Below are 16,195 nucleotides of genomic sequence, written 5' to 3'. Positions count from 1 at the left end.
GTTTCAAATGGATATGGTGACTATACTTCTTACTTTTGGAGGTGGCTTCTTCAGGTCAGGTCTCTAGATTACTGGGCAAATAGGAGTGAGGATTGAAGTTCAATTTTTTTCTGTCTAGATGGGATCAACTTTCTGTTTTTCGAAGTGGTATCTTTTGATCTCATTTATAGCAGAGTTTGACCCTTTGTATCTTAGTTTCTAGTTAAACACATCTCTTTTTTTCTTTCTTTTTCCCCCAAAGTTTGGAATATAATTTTTCTTTTTTTCTTTTTTTTTTTTTTAAATTTGCCTTCATTAATAGGGAAGACTTGCTGTTGAATGTAAAAGGTAAAAGGAGGTGGTATACAACCACCTTCAGTAGATGTTGTACAAACCAATAGCAGCTCTTTTTGGGTTCCTGTGAGACAGACAACTAAGCTTTCAACATACTGTGATATCTATGCTTAAGCTCAAATTTTTCAGCTTCTCATTGGTGTGAAATGAGTTCATGTGTGTATGTGGTGGATTAACCCTGGCTGGCAGGAAAGCACCTGCCCATCCTTCCCTGAGGGATGGGGCAGAGAGTCAGTACAGGCAAAAATAAGAAAACTCATGGATTGAGGTAAAGACAGTTTATTATTAAGCGAAGTGGGGAAAAAAGGAAAAAAACAGAAGTGATGCTCACGGCCAGCAGACAGATGTCCGTCGAGGCCCTGAGCAGTGGCTGCTTTGGAAAAACTGTCCCTCAGTTTTATTACTGAGCTTGATGTTATAAGGGCACAGGTGATGGTAGACTTTTGCAGATATCAAAGGTAACTGACTTTTTTCTGTTTGGTTTTGGGTGCTTTCATTGAAGCTTTTTCTTTAGTTTTTATGGCTGCCTGTATCAATCCCTACTTTAACCATATTTCATCTTTGCATTTGGATTAGAGCCGTTCCTTCACACCCTTGGTTAGTGGTGTAAATATTGTAGCAGAAATACACAGAGAAAAAAATTCAGGGAAAATCTTTTCATCTGTGATGAAATCCAGACCTTGTTACATGGAGTAGTGGAGCACGTGTGGAGCTGACATTTGTTCTGGAACTGCCAGTGGAGTTGTAGGTTAAATGATTTAGGTAGCCCCTCTAGAGAAGTGCCTGTATTTCCAAGAACCACGGAGTGCCTGCTGGGAACCGTGGGCGCACCCTGAGAAGTACTATATGTTTCGGAGGCACGTTTCGCACTTGATGGAGCAGTCCGCCGTTCAAAATCTCTGCAGCTCCCTGCAAATAAATTTTGTTATAAAGCTTGGAGTTGTGAAGGAAGAATTTCTTGGGGGGAAAAAAGCAAGGGAACTTTCCATGGACTGTGCATTCTTTGAGACACCCTGTCCCTAGACATATTTACAGCACGGTCACCTTCCCATTTAAATATTAGTCCTGTATGATGTAATCCTGCCTGTCGGGGTTTTAAAACAACTGAGGAGTTAGGTAAAAGCATGCTAAGCCCGCTTGTACAGTGTTTGTTAAAGTGTGAAAGAAATAGCATGAATGCCAGCACAAGTAGTTCTAGGATATTAAAAAAAAGTTGGGCCTGACAAATTGTGTAGAGGTAAGTCTACAGGCTGTGGATGTGCACATGGACAGCATGTCTTCAGGCACTCCTTGTGCTGGGAGTCCTTAGCAGTTGAGAAGGAAATACTCTTGGAAGTAATTTACTTTCTCGGTTCTCTCAAGCACACTCCTAAAGGAACTTTTTTTTTTCCCTGGTGAACTGTAGAAAAAGCCTGGAATAATTCAGTAGCCTGCCTCAGCTAAAAGTAACCTTGGCCACAAAACCCAGATTTCTGTGTTTTCCTCCTAAGCCTTCCGTGTCGTTTTTCTCAGTGACATCCAACTTAATGTGATTTTTTAAAAAAAAATGTATTCAGCAAATGGTTTGACAGCATATGAAAATTTTCTTGTGGAATATTGCTAATTAGGACATCTCATTTAGAAAGTAAACTCTTTGTGAAAATAGAAATTCTTGTATCTTTTTTTCCACAGAAAAACACTTAGAGAGTGAATAGCTCTCACATGATAGCCTCAAAATCAAGAAATTCATGCACTGCTAAAAAACTGAGACAAGTTAATTGAGCCATGAGTCTTGTTCTTATTTGCGATGTATAAAAAGTCATTGCCTTACTGATAGCATGTGGAACTGCTGCTTAACTTCAAGCTTTGTGTCAAGTTAACTTTTTTTAAGGTTTATAGTACATCTTCGATAACTTGCAGTTTCATATGCTGGTCTCATGTTTGGATGCAGGAAAGAAAAGCAGAGCAGTTCTTAGACATCAACCTATAAGCTGCTCGCGTTTTACCTTTGTTATTTCTTGAAGTACCACTGCCAAATCTTAAATAATTCAAATGTTCATGTAGTTTTAAAATAATCACATGCTTTCTGTGTTCTCAAATTGTTTCCTTCTTTGTGCCGTATGAAAATGTGCTGTTTATTTGCAACAAACACAGTGTAGTGAACACACTGCAGCGGAGATGTGATTGATGTGTACAGCTCAATAGAAAAAAAGAACTCGGCTTCTTGCTCTTGTGCAAGATTGCATAAAAATATGACTGAATTTTATCAAAACTTTAGAAAGCTTGCTTTTGGAAATTCTGATTCCTTCAAATGTGTGAAACCTATGGTTTGATTTTTTTTTTTCTTCCCCTCCAGTGTTTGTACCTTTTTGTAAAAGAAATTTTTTTTTTTTTTTTACTGTTGGCAGTCTGAATTGCAGAAAAGACAGCTGGTGACTCTGATACTAGAGCTAGTATGAAGTTGTCTCAGCTTTCAGTTATATCAGTTATTATTATTATATATCATTCCTTTTCCTCATAATGTAAAGTATTCTTCCTCCTTTCTCAGTTTTAAATGTTGTGTGATATTGATGACATGGTGCTCAGTTTGCCTTAGTGATCTGTGTCACTCACCCCAGCTTTCATCAGCTCAGCTGTGAGGTGTCTGCACCTTCTGCCTGCAGCTCACTGCCTGCTCCTCTCATCGTCTGGGCCTTGGGACTGTCAGCAGTGGTTTATGTTCTCTGTAAATTAAACTGTTTCAGCATGATTAATTGTTTGACCCTGTGATCCTTACTTGACAACATTTTGATGTCTTTTATGTATCTAAAATACTGAATAGTTTGTTTTTGCTTTTTTTCCTGGTAAGATGATCTTTGTGTTGAGTACCATATAGAGATAAAGGCAAGGCTGTGCTTTCAGAAATTTGTCTGAATTTCGTTGCAGAGTGATTGGAAAAAGTCTGCAGGATCTAAGTTTGGATTCTGTAGTTAGCACTGTAATTAGCATTATCTTTTTCTTTTAGAAAAATACTGTTGAGAAAGGGCACAAGATTTTTAGCTGTTTGAAAACACTAGCATGAATTTACCACCACCTTTGTAAAAGCTATTTTTTTTTACAGTGTGGCTTAATTAGAAAAAATACAGTTGTGAGGAAAGACTCTATATATTAAAATTTTGGCTTTCATTTTTATAATCCAGGTAAGTTAAAGGAAAACATATTCTTTCAATTAAAATTGTTCAAATATTTTGATGGGCTTTCCGCAGCTGTGTGGGGTCTCCTCAACTGTGTAGAAGAAAAACTCTCTTTAGTTTTAGATAGAACAGTGTCGTGAGGATCCCACATCTTCCTGAAAATAAACATTTGAACTAACCTAACAAAGTGTTTGTTGTAAGAGTTGAAAGGTGTATGATTGAATTTTCACAAGAGCATATTCTGTAGAGAAAATGGGGATTTATTTTGCTCCTAAGATTTGTGGATTCCACAATTGTTGGTGAAATACAAGACAGTAAGAAAAATAATTAAGGAAAACATTTGCCATGTGGATTCTCTTGTGACTTCAAGGGATAATGTTGTTTTCCTCCTTAATGGTCGTTCTCAAAACAGCCAGCATAGGCGGCTACTTCCATATTCTTTCATTGCAACGTGAAGAAAAGACTTAGTTAAACACCAAGATCACTAGTTCTACCTCAATTCCTCCAAGTCTCCCAAATTAGTTTTAAAATAGTATTTCTGTTCATTGGTAATGTTTACATAACAAGGTATTTTACTGTACATGTAACTTTGACAATATCAGTACTTCTGCAGGTTTTGAATTTTACTGTTTTTTGCTTTTTACACCACTGTCCAGTATGACTTTCATAAATGTTGTCTTGTCATAAAATCATTGTTTATAACGAGAAAAAAATCCTTCGTTCTGATTAAATGTACTATTTAAAGTACTGTATAGAGAAAAATACTGTATGCCTGTCTCATGTAAAAATATACATATGTATGTGAATGCATATAAATGTTGTTTTCTGTATCAGTTAACATTAATAAATAGAGAAGCAGATGGTATTTCTGGTAATTCAGGTTCTGTTCTGATTTTAACCAAGTGGAATAGCTTGGCTGCTATTTTGAGGGCTTCTAAGTTTTCTGCAAAAACAATTTCTGGTTTTCTGATTGTTTAAAACAAAATTAGAGGGTTACTTTATAAGGGACATGGATATAGAACAATATGTGTATTGGCCTTTAAAACTCAGTGGTAAGAAAAGGAGGTTTTTTTGTCAAAAGACACTTCTGAATAAATACAGAACTTAATGAATTTTTGGTATATGGTATGCATCTCAGTCTAGCTCCATAAAAGAAGGGAATGTGGATAATACATTAATTGCCAAGATACCAGCCTTTGTTTTAAAGAAGGGCGAATGGATTGCTGAGACTGCCGGAGTGCCCTTTGCTGCTGCGGTTGGGCTGGATGAGTATCCTTGGGTACTGGAGAGTAAGAGCAGCTGCCTTTTGAAGCGGTGACTGCTGCAGGCCAGGACTGGCTTAGCAGCTGAAATGGCCCCTTCCTCCTTCCCCGCGGTCCTTGTGTTCAGTGGCTTCAACTTTCGCTAGCCAGACTGGCTGTTTTGAACCTCCTCTTCTTGAGCTGGTGGTTGGTATTGCTAGCTTGAGGTGTGAGTTTAAAATTTGGCTCCAGTCTGACTTCTGCCCAGCAGCAAAGGTTGTGAAATGGATGTGATGAATGGGCGAGCTTTCAGGAAAATATTAAACTCCTTCATATTCACATGGTCTGCCTATGACCTGATGGAGTTTGATGTGGAGTTTTGTACAGTTACAAATAAACCCCCTGCACCCAAACACTGGGCGCAGCTTTTTCTGGGGTACATTTATTAGTGGGTTATAGATAGAAATTGCAGCCTGGTACTTAGTCCTAGTAGAGTGGTTGCCTTTACTTGTGTGTTGGAGCCAGCAAGATGAAGCTACACTGTTGGTGCTAAAAGTTGTTTGTTTTTTTTTGTTGTCATAATTATTTTTTAAATAAGGTTTTAAAGAGTTTGTATAACCATATACAGGCTATTTTAAGTTACCTGTAAAATACTGAACAACTTCATGGTGGTTTATACAATGTGAAATATGTTGAATTTTTAAATTTGTATGAAGGTAACTTTCAAAATACAGCCGAACTTGGCAGCAATAGAATCATGAAATGCATGTTATATTAAATATTTTATATTAGATATATGTCAGCAGTATCAGAACTGCTATGCTTCTAACTTTTATAGGTGAAGGTAGACCTATATAATGATATTAAGCAAATTTAATACATATATTTTTCCAATTATTTTAGTTAATACTTCAGTTAACTAGTATTCTGCAGTAGTGTGACATATACGTGTTGATTTATAGACTAATAGGTTTATTTTTGCAGGAAGCTTAATGTTTTAACTAGTCATATGAAAGTTACAAGAAAAAAGTATGTGTTTAGAACAGTCAAATTACAAAATACAGGTTATGCCCATTTGAAAAAAAGTGTACGCAGAGGTATGTCTATTTAAAAGTCATATAATGCTAAATATTACATAAATTTTTCTATACAAATGTAAATTGTATATAATATAGAATGATGGACTATATATTTACATTATGTGACTGCTAGAAGGCTGTCTGGGTAGAATATGACTTCTACTTCACGTGTGTTTGGAAAAAAGTAAACCACTTTGAGTGATACCTTACTGTTTAATTTGAATAACATTGTAATTTTAGAAAAAATGTTTCTCACTGTTTAACTTTAATTTGCCAATACTTCTGTAACTCCAGATTCTGGAAGGTTGTGCTTAGTTGTTTTTAATAGGAGAAAGTATGTCTTATCCAACGCTGTGTGAAGTTGTAGCAGCGCAGGATGATTTGTTACATCATTCCTGCTTTGTACTATCAATGTTTTTTGAAGCTAATATCTTATTAATTGAAATTCTATTTTCTTCTAGCTGACAGCACGATCACTGCCTTCCATACAGTCTGATGAGAGACTACAACCTCTGCTCAGTCATCTCAGGTAGCATGAGTTAAAATGATTGTGTTCGTAGAATGTTTTAGCTACAGTTTATTTTCATACACCTCATCTGTGCGATTGGCTTTGCCTGGAAAAAAAAAACAACCTGAAAGTATCCATTTCACTTAACAAAAGCTTTGTAAATGACATGAAACATAATTTATAGTGCTGGTGTTTCTTCTAAGTAACAAGAAAGTATTTGTAGCTTTTAAAAAAACCTTTTTTTCATAGTCAGTGCAAAGTTGTTAAGCTTCTTTATGCACACAACAGATTCCAAATTACATTGCTTAGAGTATGGGTCTTCCTTGTTGCAAATACTGTATGCTCTATGATCTTTCTGGAAGATTTCTCTGTCACTGTCATAGACAAATGGAGTCCTGTTTTCTTCTTTTAATGGACCTGAGGAGAGAGCTGAAAATGCGAACCATTAAGGGTGCTCTGCAACGCAGCTGAAATAGTCTGCCTCTCGCTTAGTGCTATACAGTGTACAGAAGCTTTCTGCTTTCTTTGAATGTGTTTGGGCATGAAGAGTAAGAAAATACACTTTTCTGATATTCTTCAGGTTAAGCGTAGATGGGGTCGCTTTCTTACATACGTGATTGCTTTTTACCACTTTATATTGTTTGGGAGAGTTTTCTTACTACGATAGCATGCATGAGGACAAAGACCATACAGTTAGAGGGAGATGCGTTGGCTTAGAATCATTGAATAAATTAGTTTGGAGTGAACCTCTGGAGATCATTTAATCTAGCCCCTGCTCATTGCAGATCCAGTTCGACTGGGTTGCTCAGGTATTTATTCAGTTGAATTTTAATATCCCTAAGGGTAGAAATTTACTTAACTATTGAATGTCAGTAATGAAACCTCTACTTTTGAACACATACAGCTTTGTGTTAAGGTCACTGAAATGATGTGGGATGAATTAGAGAGGCTCCATCATGACAGCACTGCACTGGAATTAGGATGCAGATGTAGTTAGCATGCTCTTTATTTTCTGCGGTGCTCTACTGTTTGAGGTATCTATGGCCAAACTATGACATTTTATTTTGATTTGAAAGAAAAAATTCTTGTCATTTTTATTACATAGGAACAGTTTCATGTTTTATTGCTTTTAGTGTAAATCAGAATAGGAGAAGTAGCTTTCATTGTATCTCTGCCTATTTGCATATGATTGAACTTTGTTCAAGAGGAATGAGTGAAATAAATACTGCAGTGTAACTGTTATGTAGCTGGTTAGGGGATACTTCTGAATGCCAGTAACCTTCCATGTTTTTATTACCATACGTCTTACTGGTATTTAAAAAAAATATGCTTCAGTGGCATACCTTTGTCTATTTGAAGCTAAAGAGAAAATTGGTTAGCTTTGTATAAATTGTGCTCTCTAGGAGTAATTACTGAGAAATCTGAGATTTCATGTATGCTATGCATCTATGTAAGTGAAACAGCCTTCAGTATCATAGGAATCACAATCCTCTCTGCGTTTTTTTTTTGTTTTTTTTAGTATGGGGAAAGGAAAAGGTTGCAAAAAAAGCTAGTTTAACATTAGCTACTTTGACAGGGATACTGTATCCTATATTTATGCAAAAAGGTATTTTTTGCACAGTCTTGTGTTAGCTTGGGTATGTATGTTTAATGAGTGGTAAGTTACTTCTGTTTTGCTTTTGCGAAAATGGAGGGGTTGTTCCTGGTAGATCTTGTCACTGGTTGAAAAAACTACACAAATGCTTCCAAGTTGCCTTTTTGGAAGTTCCTTTAAAATAGGCAACATAAATCAAACCTTAAAACTTGAAAAACAGGCTCTGACAATGAACAGACAGACGACAAAATAGGTCTTCTCTGTTAATTTATTTCTATGAATCTGTGATTCAGTTTTTCTTCATCTTGCTCATAAGAAAGGAGACTATGAGTTAGTTATAGGTTTTCTTCTGCCTTCATTGTGTGAATTCTTACAGCAGTATTTTATTTTTGGCATGTGTCAATAGAGCTTTATCAGGGGAGCAAAAGCTTAGATAGAAATGTGTGAAAAAAGCATGCAGCTGAAGGTTACAGAACATTGGTTGTTAATGCCCCACAGATTTTTTGGCAGCTATTCATATCGGCTTGTGACTTTTAAATTAACTAGTCCTCAGAAAAGGTCATTTTACTGTGGATTATGTCTGCATAGATATTTTAATCCGTGCTCTTTTTTTTTTAATGGATAAAACGTGTATTTTGTATATGGATGTTCTGGACTAAATATGTTTTTTATCTGTGACTTTGGTACTCTGTCCTATTCTGTTTCATTGGTGCTTTCTAATAATAATTGTACTAGACCAAAAAAAAGAACATTTTTATTTAAAATGTTCAAATATTTGATGCAAGATTGTGCTTAAGGATTTCACATGCTTGCAGTAAGCTACAAGGAGATCTAAATTGCTAAAACTTTTTAGTAATTTAATAGAAATGGAAACTTTATGACTAAATGCATGAGAAGAACACTTGTGGAACACCTTCTTTCAAGGGAGTTTATATGGGTTTTGTGATGAAATTACAGGGTCATAACATGCTACTGTGCAAAATGTTCAGCAGGAGTAATTTCAAAGATAGACAAAAACTGTTGTATGTAGTCCAAACTACTATAGGACTGTGCTTGTACATAAATTACAAGGAGAAGCTGGTGATGAGGAGGCTTGGGGATGATCAAATAGCAGTCTACAACAGTCTGAAGGACAGATGTCATGGCATTGTAATTCTTAATGGTGCTAGAGGATGTAACAAATGACAGTGGTCACATCAGCAGCTTGGGAGGTTTAGAGCGGACATAAGGAAAAATGTCTGTGCTGAAATGATAGTGCAGCAGATTCCCAGAGATGTGGAATCTTGGTTCATGGAGATTTTTAGGATTCAGCTAGAAAAAGCCACGGCTCACCTGACTGGTGTTGGCAGTAGTCCCACTTTAAAGTGGGATGTGGGATTAAATGGTCTTCTAACATCCATTACAACCAACGTTTACATGATTCTATTAATTCTGTCTTCAAATGAGAGTTCATAAGTTTGATACAGAAACCAAGTGTTTTGCAAGACTGGATTTTTTTAATGGATAACACAATACTCATGCAGACATGTTTCACCTTCCTTCTCACTTGCACTTGTCTCAGCAGCAAGTAAAGAAGAATGCACACCTTAACAGACTGGTGTCATGTACTCTCCTCTATCTACAAAGTGCCCTTCGTATCCTCACTAATCTCATGATACACTAACACATCTGCGAATAATACAGTGTTTATCAGAACGGTCCTACAGATGTTTATTTGAAAGACACAGATCCCATTCTTGGGAACATTGATGCAGTGGAGGTTTCTTCTTGGTCAGCAGCCATGCAAATGTATGTATTCATCTTTACTTGCAAGACGTGTTTAGAAAAATTTTGGTAACTAAGATTTCTGGATTGTGGAAAACCAGATTTTGAGTGATTGAGTCAGGCTGGCGAGAGACAGGAATTTATAAATGGAGGTAAAATAAAGCTGGATTTTAAGTGAGAAGTGGAGACATTGCTACTTGCATTCCAATAAACCACAAAAAGAAATTGTGAAGAACTATAGATATTTCTAGGTGAGTAAGAAGCTTGATCAGGAAGTAACCTCAGAAACAATGTGGAATAAAAGAAAGGGTGAGTCCAAAACAAGAGCTAAAATTGGAAGCAAAAAATAGGAGAAGAAAGCAAGGGTGATCATAAGCCGTTGGTTTGTGTTGTAATATGTTTTCAACCAGCAGTAAGTAGGTGGCTGTTTAGCGATGTTTAATGACAGGAAAAAATAAAGACCGTTGCTCAGAGAACAAAAGATGGTCTTAATTTTTATTTTTTGCAAGGTTATTGAGACTTTTTTTGACCTTGTAAAGGTCATATGCTACATTTTAACATATAAATAAGGAAACATTTATGAAAAACTTTTTCTGTTTGCTTACCGTGGTGAGAATATTTGAGCTTTACGGAGTCTGAGAAGTTGAATTTCTTCTTCTCCTCATGCACTGCTCCCCCTGTCCCTGGCACTGAGTTTTTTGTCCTTGCAGTAAAGTTTTCTACCAAGTCCAGACATAATGGTCAACGAGATTCTGAGACTACGTCCTCTTTTTAGCAGCAACTTCTGAAGTCTTATTTTGCTCACTTATTGAATAGGAAAGCTGTTGTGTCTTCTCTTTGGCCCTTCTCTTCCCAGGCCAATCATTTCTACGGATACTAGGAAGAAGTAGTTTTCTTTAGTTTAGAAATGTTTTTCAGTATTGGTATGATTCTAATAAATACTGTAGGTTACAAGCAGATGATCTGAAGTGATTCTGGTAGAGCAGCTTAAGAAGTTACCAGCACTCACCCTGGGATGCAATAACTGACTCAATGGTCATTTTCCTGATTGGTTGCTTTGGGTGTTTTTTTTTTAAGAAATATTTGCCTAATCAACAGCTGTTTTCTGTTCTATGCTTGGAGCTCAATATTTTTGGGACTGTGATTTTTGTTTTGTTTGTAGTTTGCTGAAGTAAAGTGATGCAGATCTGGTGCTACAAGGAATTTTAGATACTTCTTTAGTAGAATCAGTAGTAATAGACATACACCACTCAAATACTTTTAATTATTTACCCACTGTTGTGTAATGAAAAAAAAATCTATGAAGTACAGCAAGCTTTCCTAGTGCTCCAGTGGGTGCCAGAAATAAGACTAAAGAACGAATTAATGCATGTATAATTAAACCAACTCTTTGTAGTGTAGTAAAATCAACTCTTAGCTATACGCTTTTCACGCTTTACGGTATTGACATGTCACAAAATAATCTATAGCACCTAGTATCATCGTTTAGCTAAATTCCTTTTTTCTGGAGTTAACCTCTATATATGCCTTCAAAAGATTTGAGAACTTAGCTCAGGTGTCAGAAATAGCTTTGTTGCAACATGCATGAAAGATGAGGCAGCACATCCAAAGTCCTGTGCTGTTTTGGCTACGCAGCTACTGTCAGGAGTTAACGTGTTTGTATATCAGTACTGCAATAAAAGCCTTCCCAGCTTTTTATTGGTACGCTTAAGTAGTTTCCGAGTTTTTGCTTTTCCCCATAGTAGGTGTGCATAGTGATACATCAGGTTTTTTCTTTGTTTGTTTTAAAATGTTACACAAGTAGCAAAGTGGAAGAGGTTCTTGATTACTGGAAGGAAGTATAAGTGAACCCTGCCACGGATTCACAAAGAGTGAATCTGTGGAACTAAAGTCTGGTTGGCCTCATCTCAGTTCCAAACACGAAGGACAAGAAGGTGATTGTGGTGGTCAGCAGGGGTTTGTGAACGGGAAATTATGCTTGACTAACCTCATAGCTGGTCATTTTGTCACAGAAGGTTCAGTAGATGGGAGGGAAAGTGGTAGCTGTTGTTTATCTTTAGCAAGATTTCTAACATTCTCATCAACAACTGATGAAGTATGGGCTAGGTGAATAGACAGTGAGGTGGACTGAAAACTGGCTGAAGTACTGTGCTCAAAGGTTTGCCATCAGAGGTGTTAAGACCAGCAGGAGGCCAATCACTAGTGGAGTGCCTCAGGGATCCATACTGGGTCCTACATTGTCTAGCTGCTGCTTTAATGTCCTAGGTGATGGCACGGAGTGTGCACTCAGCAAGTCTCAGATGATACAAAACTGGGAGGAATGGTTTACACCAGATGAGTGTGCTGCCTTTCAGAGGGACTTGGACAGGCTGGAGAAATGGGCTGACAGGAACCCTCTGAAGTTCAAGCTCTGCATCTGGGAAGGAATAACCCTATGTACCAATATAAGCTGAGGGCTGAACAACTGTGAAACAGAGTTGCAGAAGAGGACCTTGGGGTCCTGGTGGACAACCAGCTGGCTATGAGCCACCAGTGTACCCTTGAAGCAAAGAAAGCTAACAGTCTCTTGGGTGGCATTAGGAAGAGAACTCCCAGCAGGTCAAGGGAGGCGATCCTTCCCCTCTACTCAGCACTGGTGAGGCCACATCTGGAGTATTATGTCCAGTTTTCGGCTCCCCAGTACAAATGAGGAGAAGCTGTGATTTTTCAGCCTTGAGGAGATAAATTTCAGGAGGGTGTGTGTGTGAATCTTATCAGTGTGTATAAGCAGGTATCTGAATTAAAGAAGACGGAGCAAGCCTCTTCTCAGCGGTATCCAGTGATAGACCAGGAGGCAGTGGACACAAACTGATACACAGGAATTTCCACTTACGCATAAAAAACCTGCTTTTTTACTGCCAGGGTGGTCAAACACTAGAATGGGTTTCAGATAAAGGGAAGGAGGATTTCTTTACCATGTTGACTCTAATGTTGGTTTTATAAGTCTTAATTACTTACGGAACTGTCAAATACTATTTTCTTGGTTTTCCCTGTTATAAAATATTTACAGCTTTTAATTGGTAAAATACTTTCTTTCTAACTTTGTAAACTCGAAAAAAATAGTTTCGGAATGGTTTTAAACGATGCTGTGTGGTTTGCTTTGTTTTTCAGCCATTCGTATGTTGGCCCAGATTACAGCGTGCAAAAAAACACTGGAAAAATTTCTCTAGAACAGATCGATACTGTAAGTCCTCTGTGTTTATTGATTTGTGTTGTGTGCTGATATGCAACTTTCTAAATTCAAGTACTCCATGTACAGAGAACATATAAAGCCTTTACCTTTTTATGATTCATATTTGCTTTGTAACTCCTGAGAGCTACTTGAATGAAAGTGTGATAAAGTCTAAAATGGAGCAGAATTAACTGAAAAAGCATCTAATCAGGATTTAGACTGCAGCTATAATGAATTGCTTAATTTGCTGATGAATTTTGTGTACTTTCACAAATACCTAACATAATTATAAACAGTATAAACAAAATTTTCTTAGTTAATAGTTTTGCAACCCACGATGTTTAGTTTCTGATTATTATATTGCAAGATTAGAGTCAAATGTTAAAAATAAAAATGCAAAGCCCAAGTAAACTTTAATGTTACTTTTTTTATCTCTGAGATCTTGCTTTATAAGATACCGTATTCTTCAGGGGAAAAAACCTGCAGATCAGTTGAGATGGATTTTACACCTGCTTATAGTTTTTCAAAGGTGTTTAAAAACACCCATCTCCTCCCCCAACCTCAAAAAACTGTAACAAAGGTCACCTTGCCATTCCAGAAGCTAAAATAAGGAAGAAGCAAGAAACGTTGTAATGGAACTGTAGATATATTTTTTCCTGACAGCAATTAAATCAGTGTTACTTTGTAGCTGAAGATCGTCTGATACTACCACTTGTATTACTCTGTCCTTTGGATTTTGTTCTTGAGATGGTTATTGGATTTGATGGCTCATGGACACACTGATGTTGCCATCAGGCCCATGGTGCCCTGTACATGCATATCTTTTTCATTGGTATTTTCAAGTGAAGCTAATTAATAATCACAATAAGCATATATCCTACAAATTAAATGGTCAGTTTGCCTTAAACACAAATTCTTCTCTTGACAGCTTTCTGTGAAATCATTCCCTCTTTGCATGCGCCAGCTGCACAAAACCCTACGTGATAACCACCATCTCCGTCACGGGGGCCGTATGCAATACGGACTGTTCTTAAAAGGCATCGGATTGACTCTGGAACAGGCACTGGAATTTTGGAAGAAAGAATTTATCAGAGGAAAAGTGGATGCAGACAAGGTAATTCATTAAATGGGAAATATCTGCATATGCGAATGTGAGGATGTAGTTAAAGTGTACATTATCTACTTTAACAGCATCTATTAAAATATGTGGCACAATTTGGCAAAAGACACGGTAATGTCTTTTGAAGGTGGTCGTGGTGTTTTTGTCTTTGCTTATGATTTTATTAGTTTTGTATGTCATTCTCCTGAAGCATGGGGAAAAAAGGCAAGCCACAAAGAGGCTTTTTATAGATGAGGACTAGAAAAATCTTACTTTACCACTTAATTACTAGGAAACTGATGTCCTTTAGGAAATAAGGGTACTATGTGCCTAATTTAATTCACCAAGCAGGCAAGTGACCACAAACAGCACTATCTGAAAGGCAAGGTTAGCCTTTTTTGTTGGTTTATTAAAAAAAAGAAATTGGACAGCAGTGTGTGAGGTGAGCTTGCCTTAGCAAATCTGCAGTTGAAGGATAAAAGAAGAAACTGAAGGTGAACGAAGACAGAAGAACATGTTCAAGGAAATAGTGAGAGAATACTGTTCAGTGCAATGGGCAGCATTATCGACGTAGCAGTCATTGGCCTCACCCTGGCTAATAGTTTTGAAAGTATTGTGAGTGAGGTAAGTGTAACACGTGTGTGGTGTCTCTCTGAGAGCACGAACAATGCACACTACTTTTTGGAGGTTTGTGACTTGCTCCTTACCTTGAACAGCCTAGGTAGAATCAAGCAGGCTTCCTCTCTCATCCGTTTCTGCCTGGCCTGGGGTATGTGTTAGAGCAGAAGTTTCAGACCTTATGTCAGCTTTGTTTGGACTGTGATACTTTACATTTACTGTTGTGAGATCTCAGCTTTCCAGAGTACTATGCAGTATTTTGCAGTGTTTAGTAGACAATCTCTTTTGTTAACTTAGGTTCTCTGGGACATGGCTATTTATGCAAGATAAAGGGCAAAAAGTAGTGCTGGCTACAATAAACTATGGTACATACGTCTCTTTCAAGTCACGGAAGATAGATCAACTGGTCTGCAGATTTTTTGGGAAGAGGAAAGGGATTTCAAGGTATGATCTGAATGAGTACCTAAATCTCTGTAAATCTAGCTCCCTAAATGGGATATGACTTAAGAAGGGAGATGTATTTTGTTAAAAAATCAATCTAAAATGCATTCCCTTACAAGGTTTCAAGAAAGGATTTGAAGAGAGTCAATAACTTAAATTTTGCAGTTGAATGCCAATTAGTTACTAGTTGAATTCAGGAAAATACAGACTTTTCAGTTGCTATTTCTTCTGCTTAAAGGAAATGGAAAAAATAAAAGCAAGCTATCAGAAACAATAACAAGGTAAGTATATACTCTTATTTCTGTTCTAATAAAGTATTGTGTGAACAGATTCAAGTCCACCTACTTGTACTTTGACCCTAGATATGTGCACATGTATGAAGACATGTATGCATCTTGCATCCTGTTTTCAGTCACAGGGTACTTGGTGCTATAGCTGTCTTGATAGGCCCTGGAAATTAATGAAGTTTTATGTTCCCGTGTTTAGCTTTGGAAATTAGAAAGCATATTGTGAATGAAGCGAGGGGTTGTAGTGACTGCATTTTTCATGAACAGGCTGCTATTTCCATGTGGTTTTCTTTCTTCTCAATTTCTAGATAACCAACTTCAGACTGGGATAAAAAAAAAGCTGTTTTTAGACACCTATAACTGAAGTCAGTGGGCTGTGGTTTTCATAGTAAAATGTCATATAATGTTTAATGTCCTGAAAAAATGAAGATTAATACAATTCTTATTGGTACTTTCTTCTCTTGACATTTTTATTTTCTGACACTCATGCCATTGTTCCATTCCTGTAGAGTGGAGATAATTACACTGCTGTGTCTTACCGGAGCATTGTCAAGATACATGCATGATACTTGCTGAAGACTAAGGTTAATTATTTGTTACTGACTGGTGCATTGCAAAGAGGGAGTGTTCAATTTGCTGCAAAAGGTTATGGTTTCAAAACTGTGTGTTCACATTCGTCCTTAATGGCTGCAACATTCACGCCAGTTCTCAATCCTAAGAATTGTTGGCACATCACCTCAGTCTTCAGCAGGAAAGAAGTTACCTTGAATGCAGCAGTGGTGCAGTGGAGTGTCTACCACCAAGCTAAGTGTAGGCACAAGGAAAATTTGCACCAAAAAGAACACCTCGTGTGCTCCGAATCACTGAT

General features: G+C 37.2%; 1 protein-coding gene across 3 annotated transcripts in view; it reads left to right on the top strand.

Moving 5' to 3' along the window:
- PRIM2 (DNA primase subunit 2) overlaps positions 1–16,195 on the top strand; it is a 128,474-nt gene that overhangs the window by 66,755 nt on the left and 45,524 nt on the right. For 2 of the 3 annotated variants that reach the window (XM_075410636.1, XM_075410645.1), the window contains exons 7-9: positions 6,267–6,334; positions 12,822–12,894; positions 13,811–13,996. In XM_075410636.1, the coding sequence (XP_075266751.1) occupies positions 6,267–6,334; positions 12,822–12,894; positions 13,811–13,996 (327 nt within the window). Of the gene's footprint in view, positions 1–6,266; positions 6,335–12,821; positions 12,895–13,810; positions 13,997–14,896; positions 14,967–16,195 lie in introns of those variants that run through there. The other variant, XM_075410654.1, reaches the window with a different exon arrangement.

The sequence above is a fragment of the Opisthocomus hoazin genome, chromosome 2 (genome assembly GCF_030867145.1).
Source record: "Opisthocomus hoazin isolate bOpiHoa1 chromosome 2, bOpiHoa1.hap1, whole genome shotgun sequence".
In the NCBI taxonomy this organism is placed as follows: Eukaryota; Metazoa; Chordata; class Aves; order Opisthocomiformes; family Opisthocomidae; genus Opisthocomus; species Opisthocomus hoazin.
Note: the sequence above shows the minus strand (reverse complement) of the source record. Positions and strands in the feature narration are given on the sequence as shown.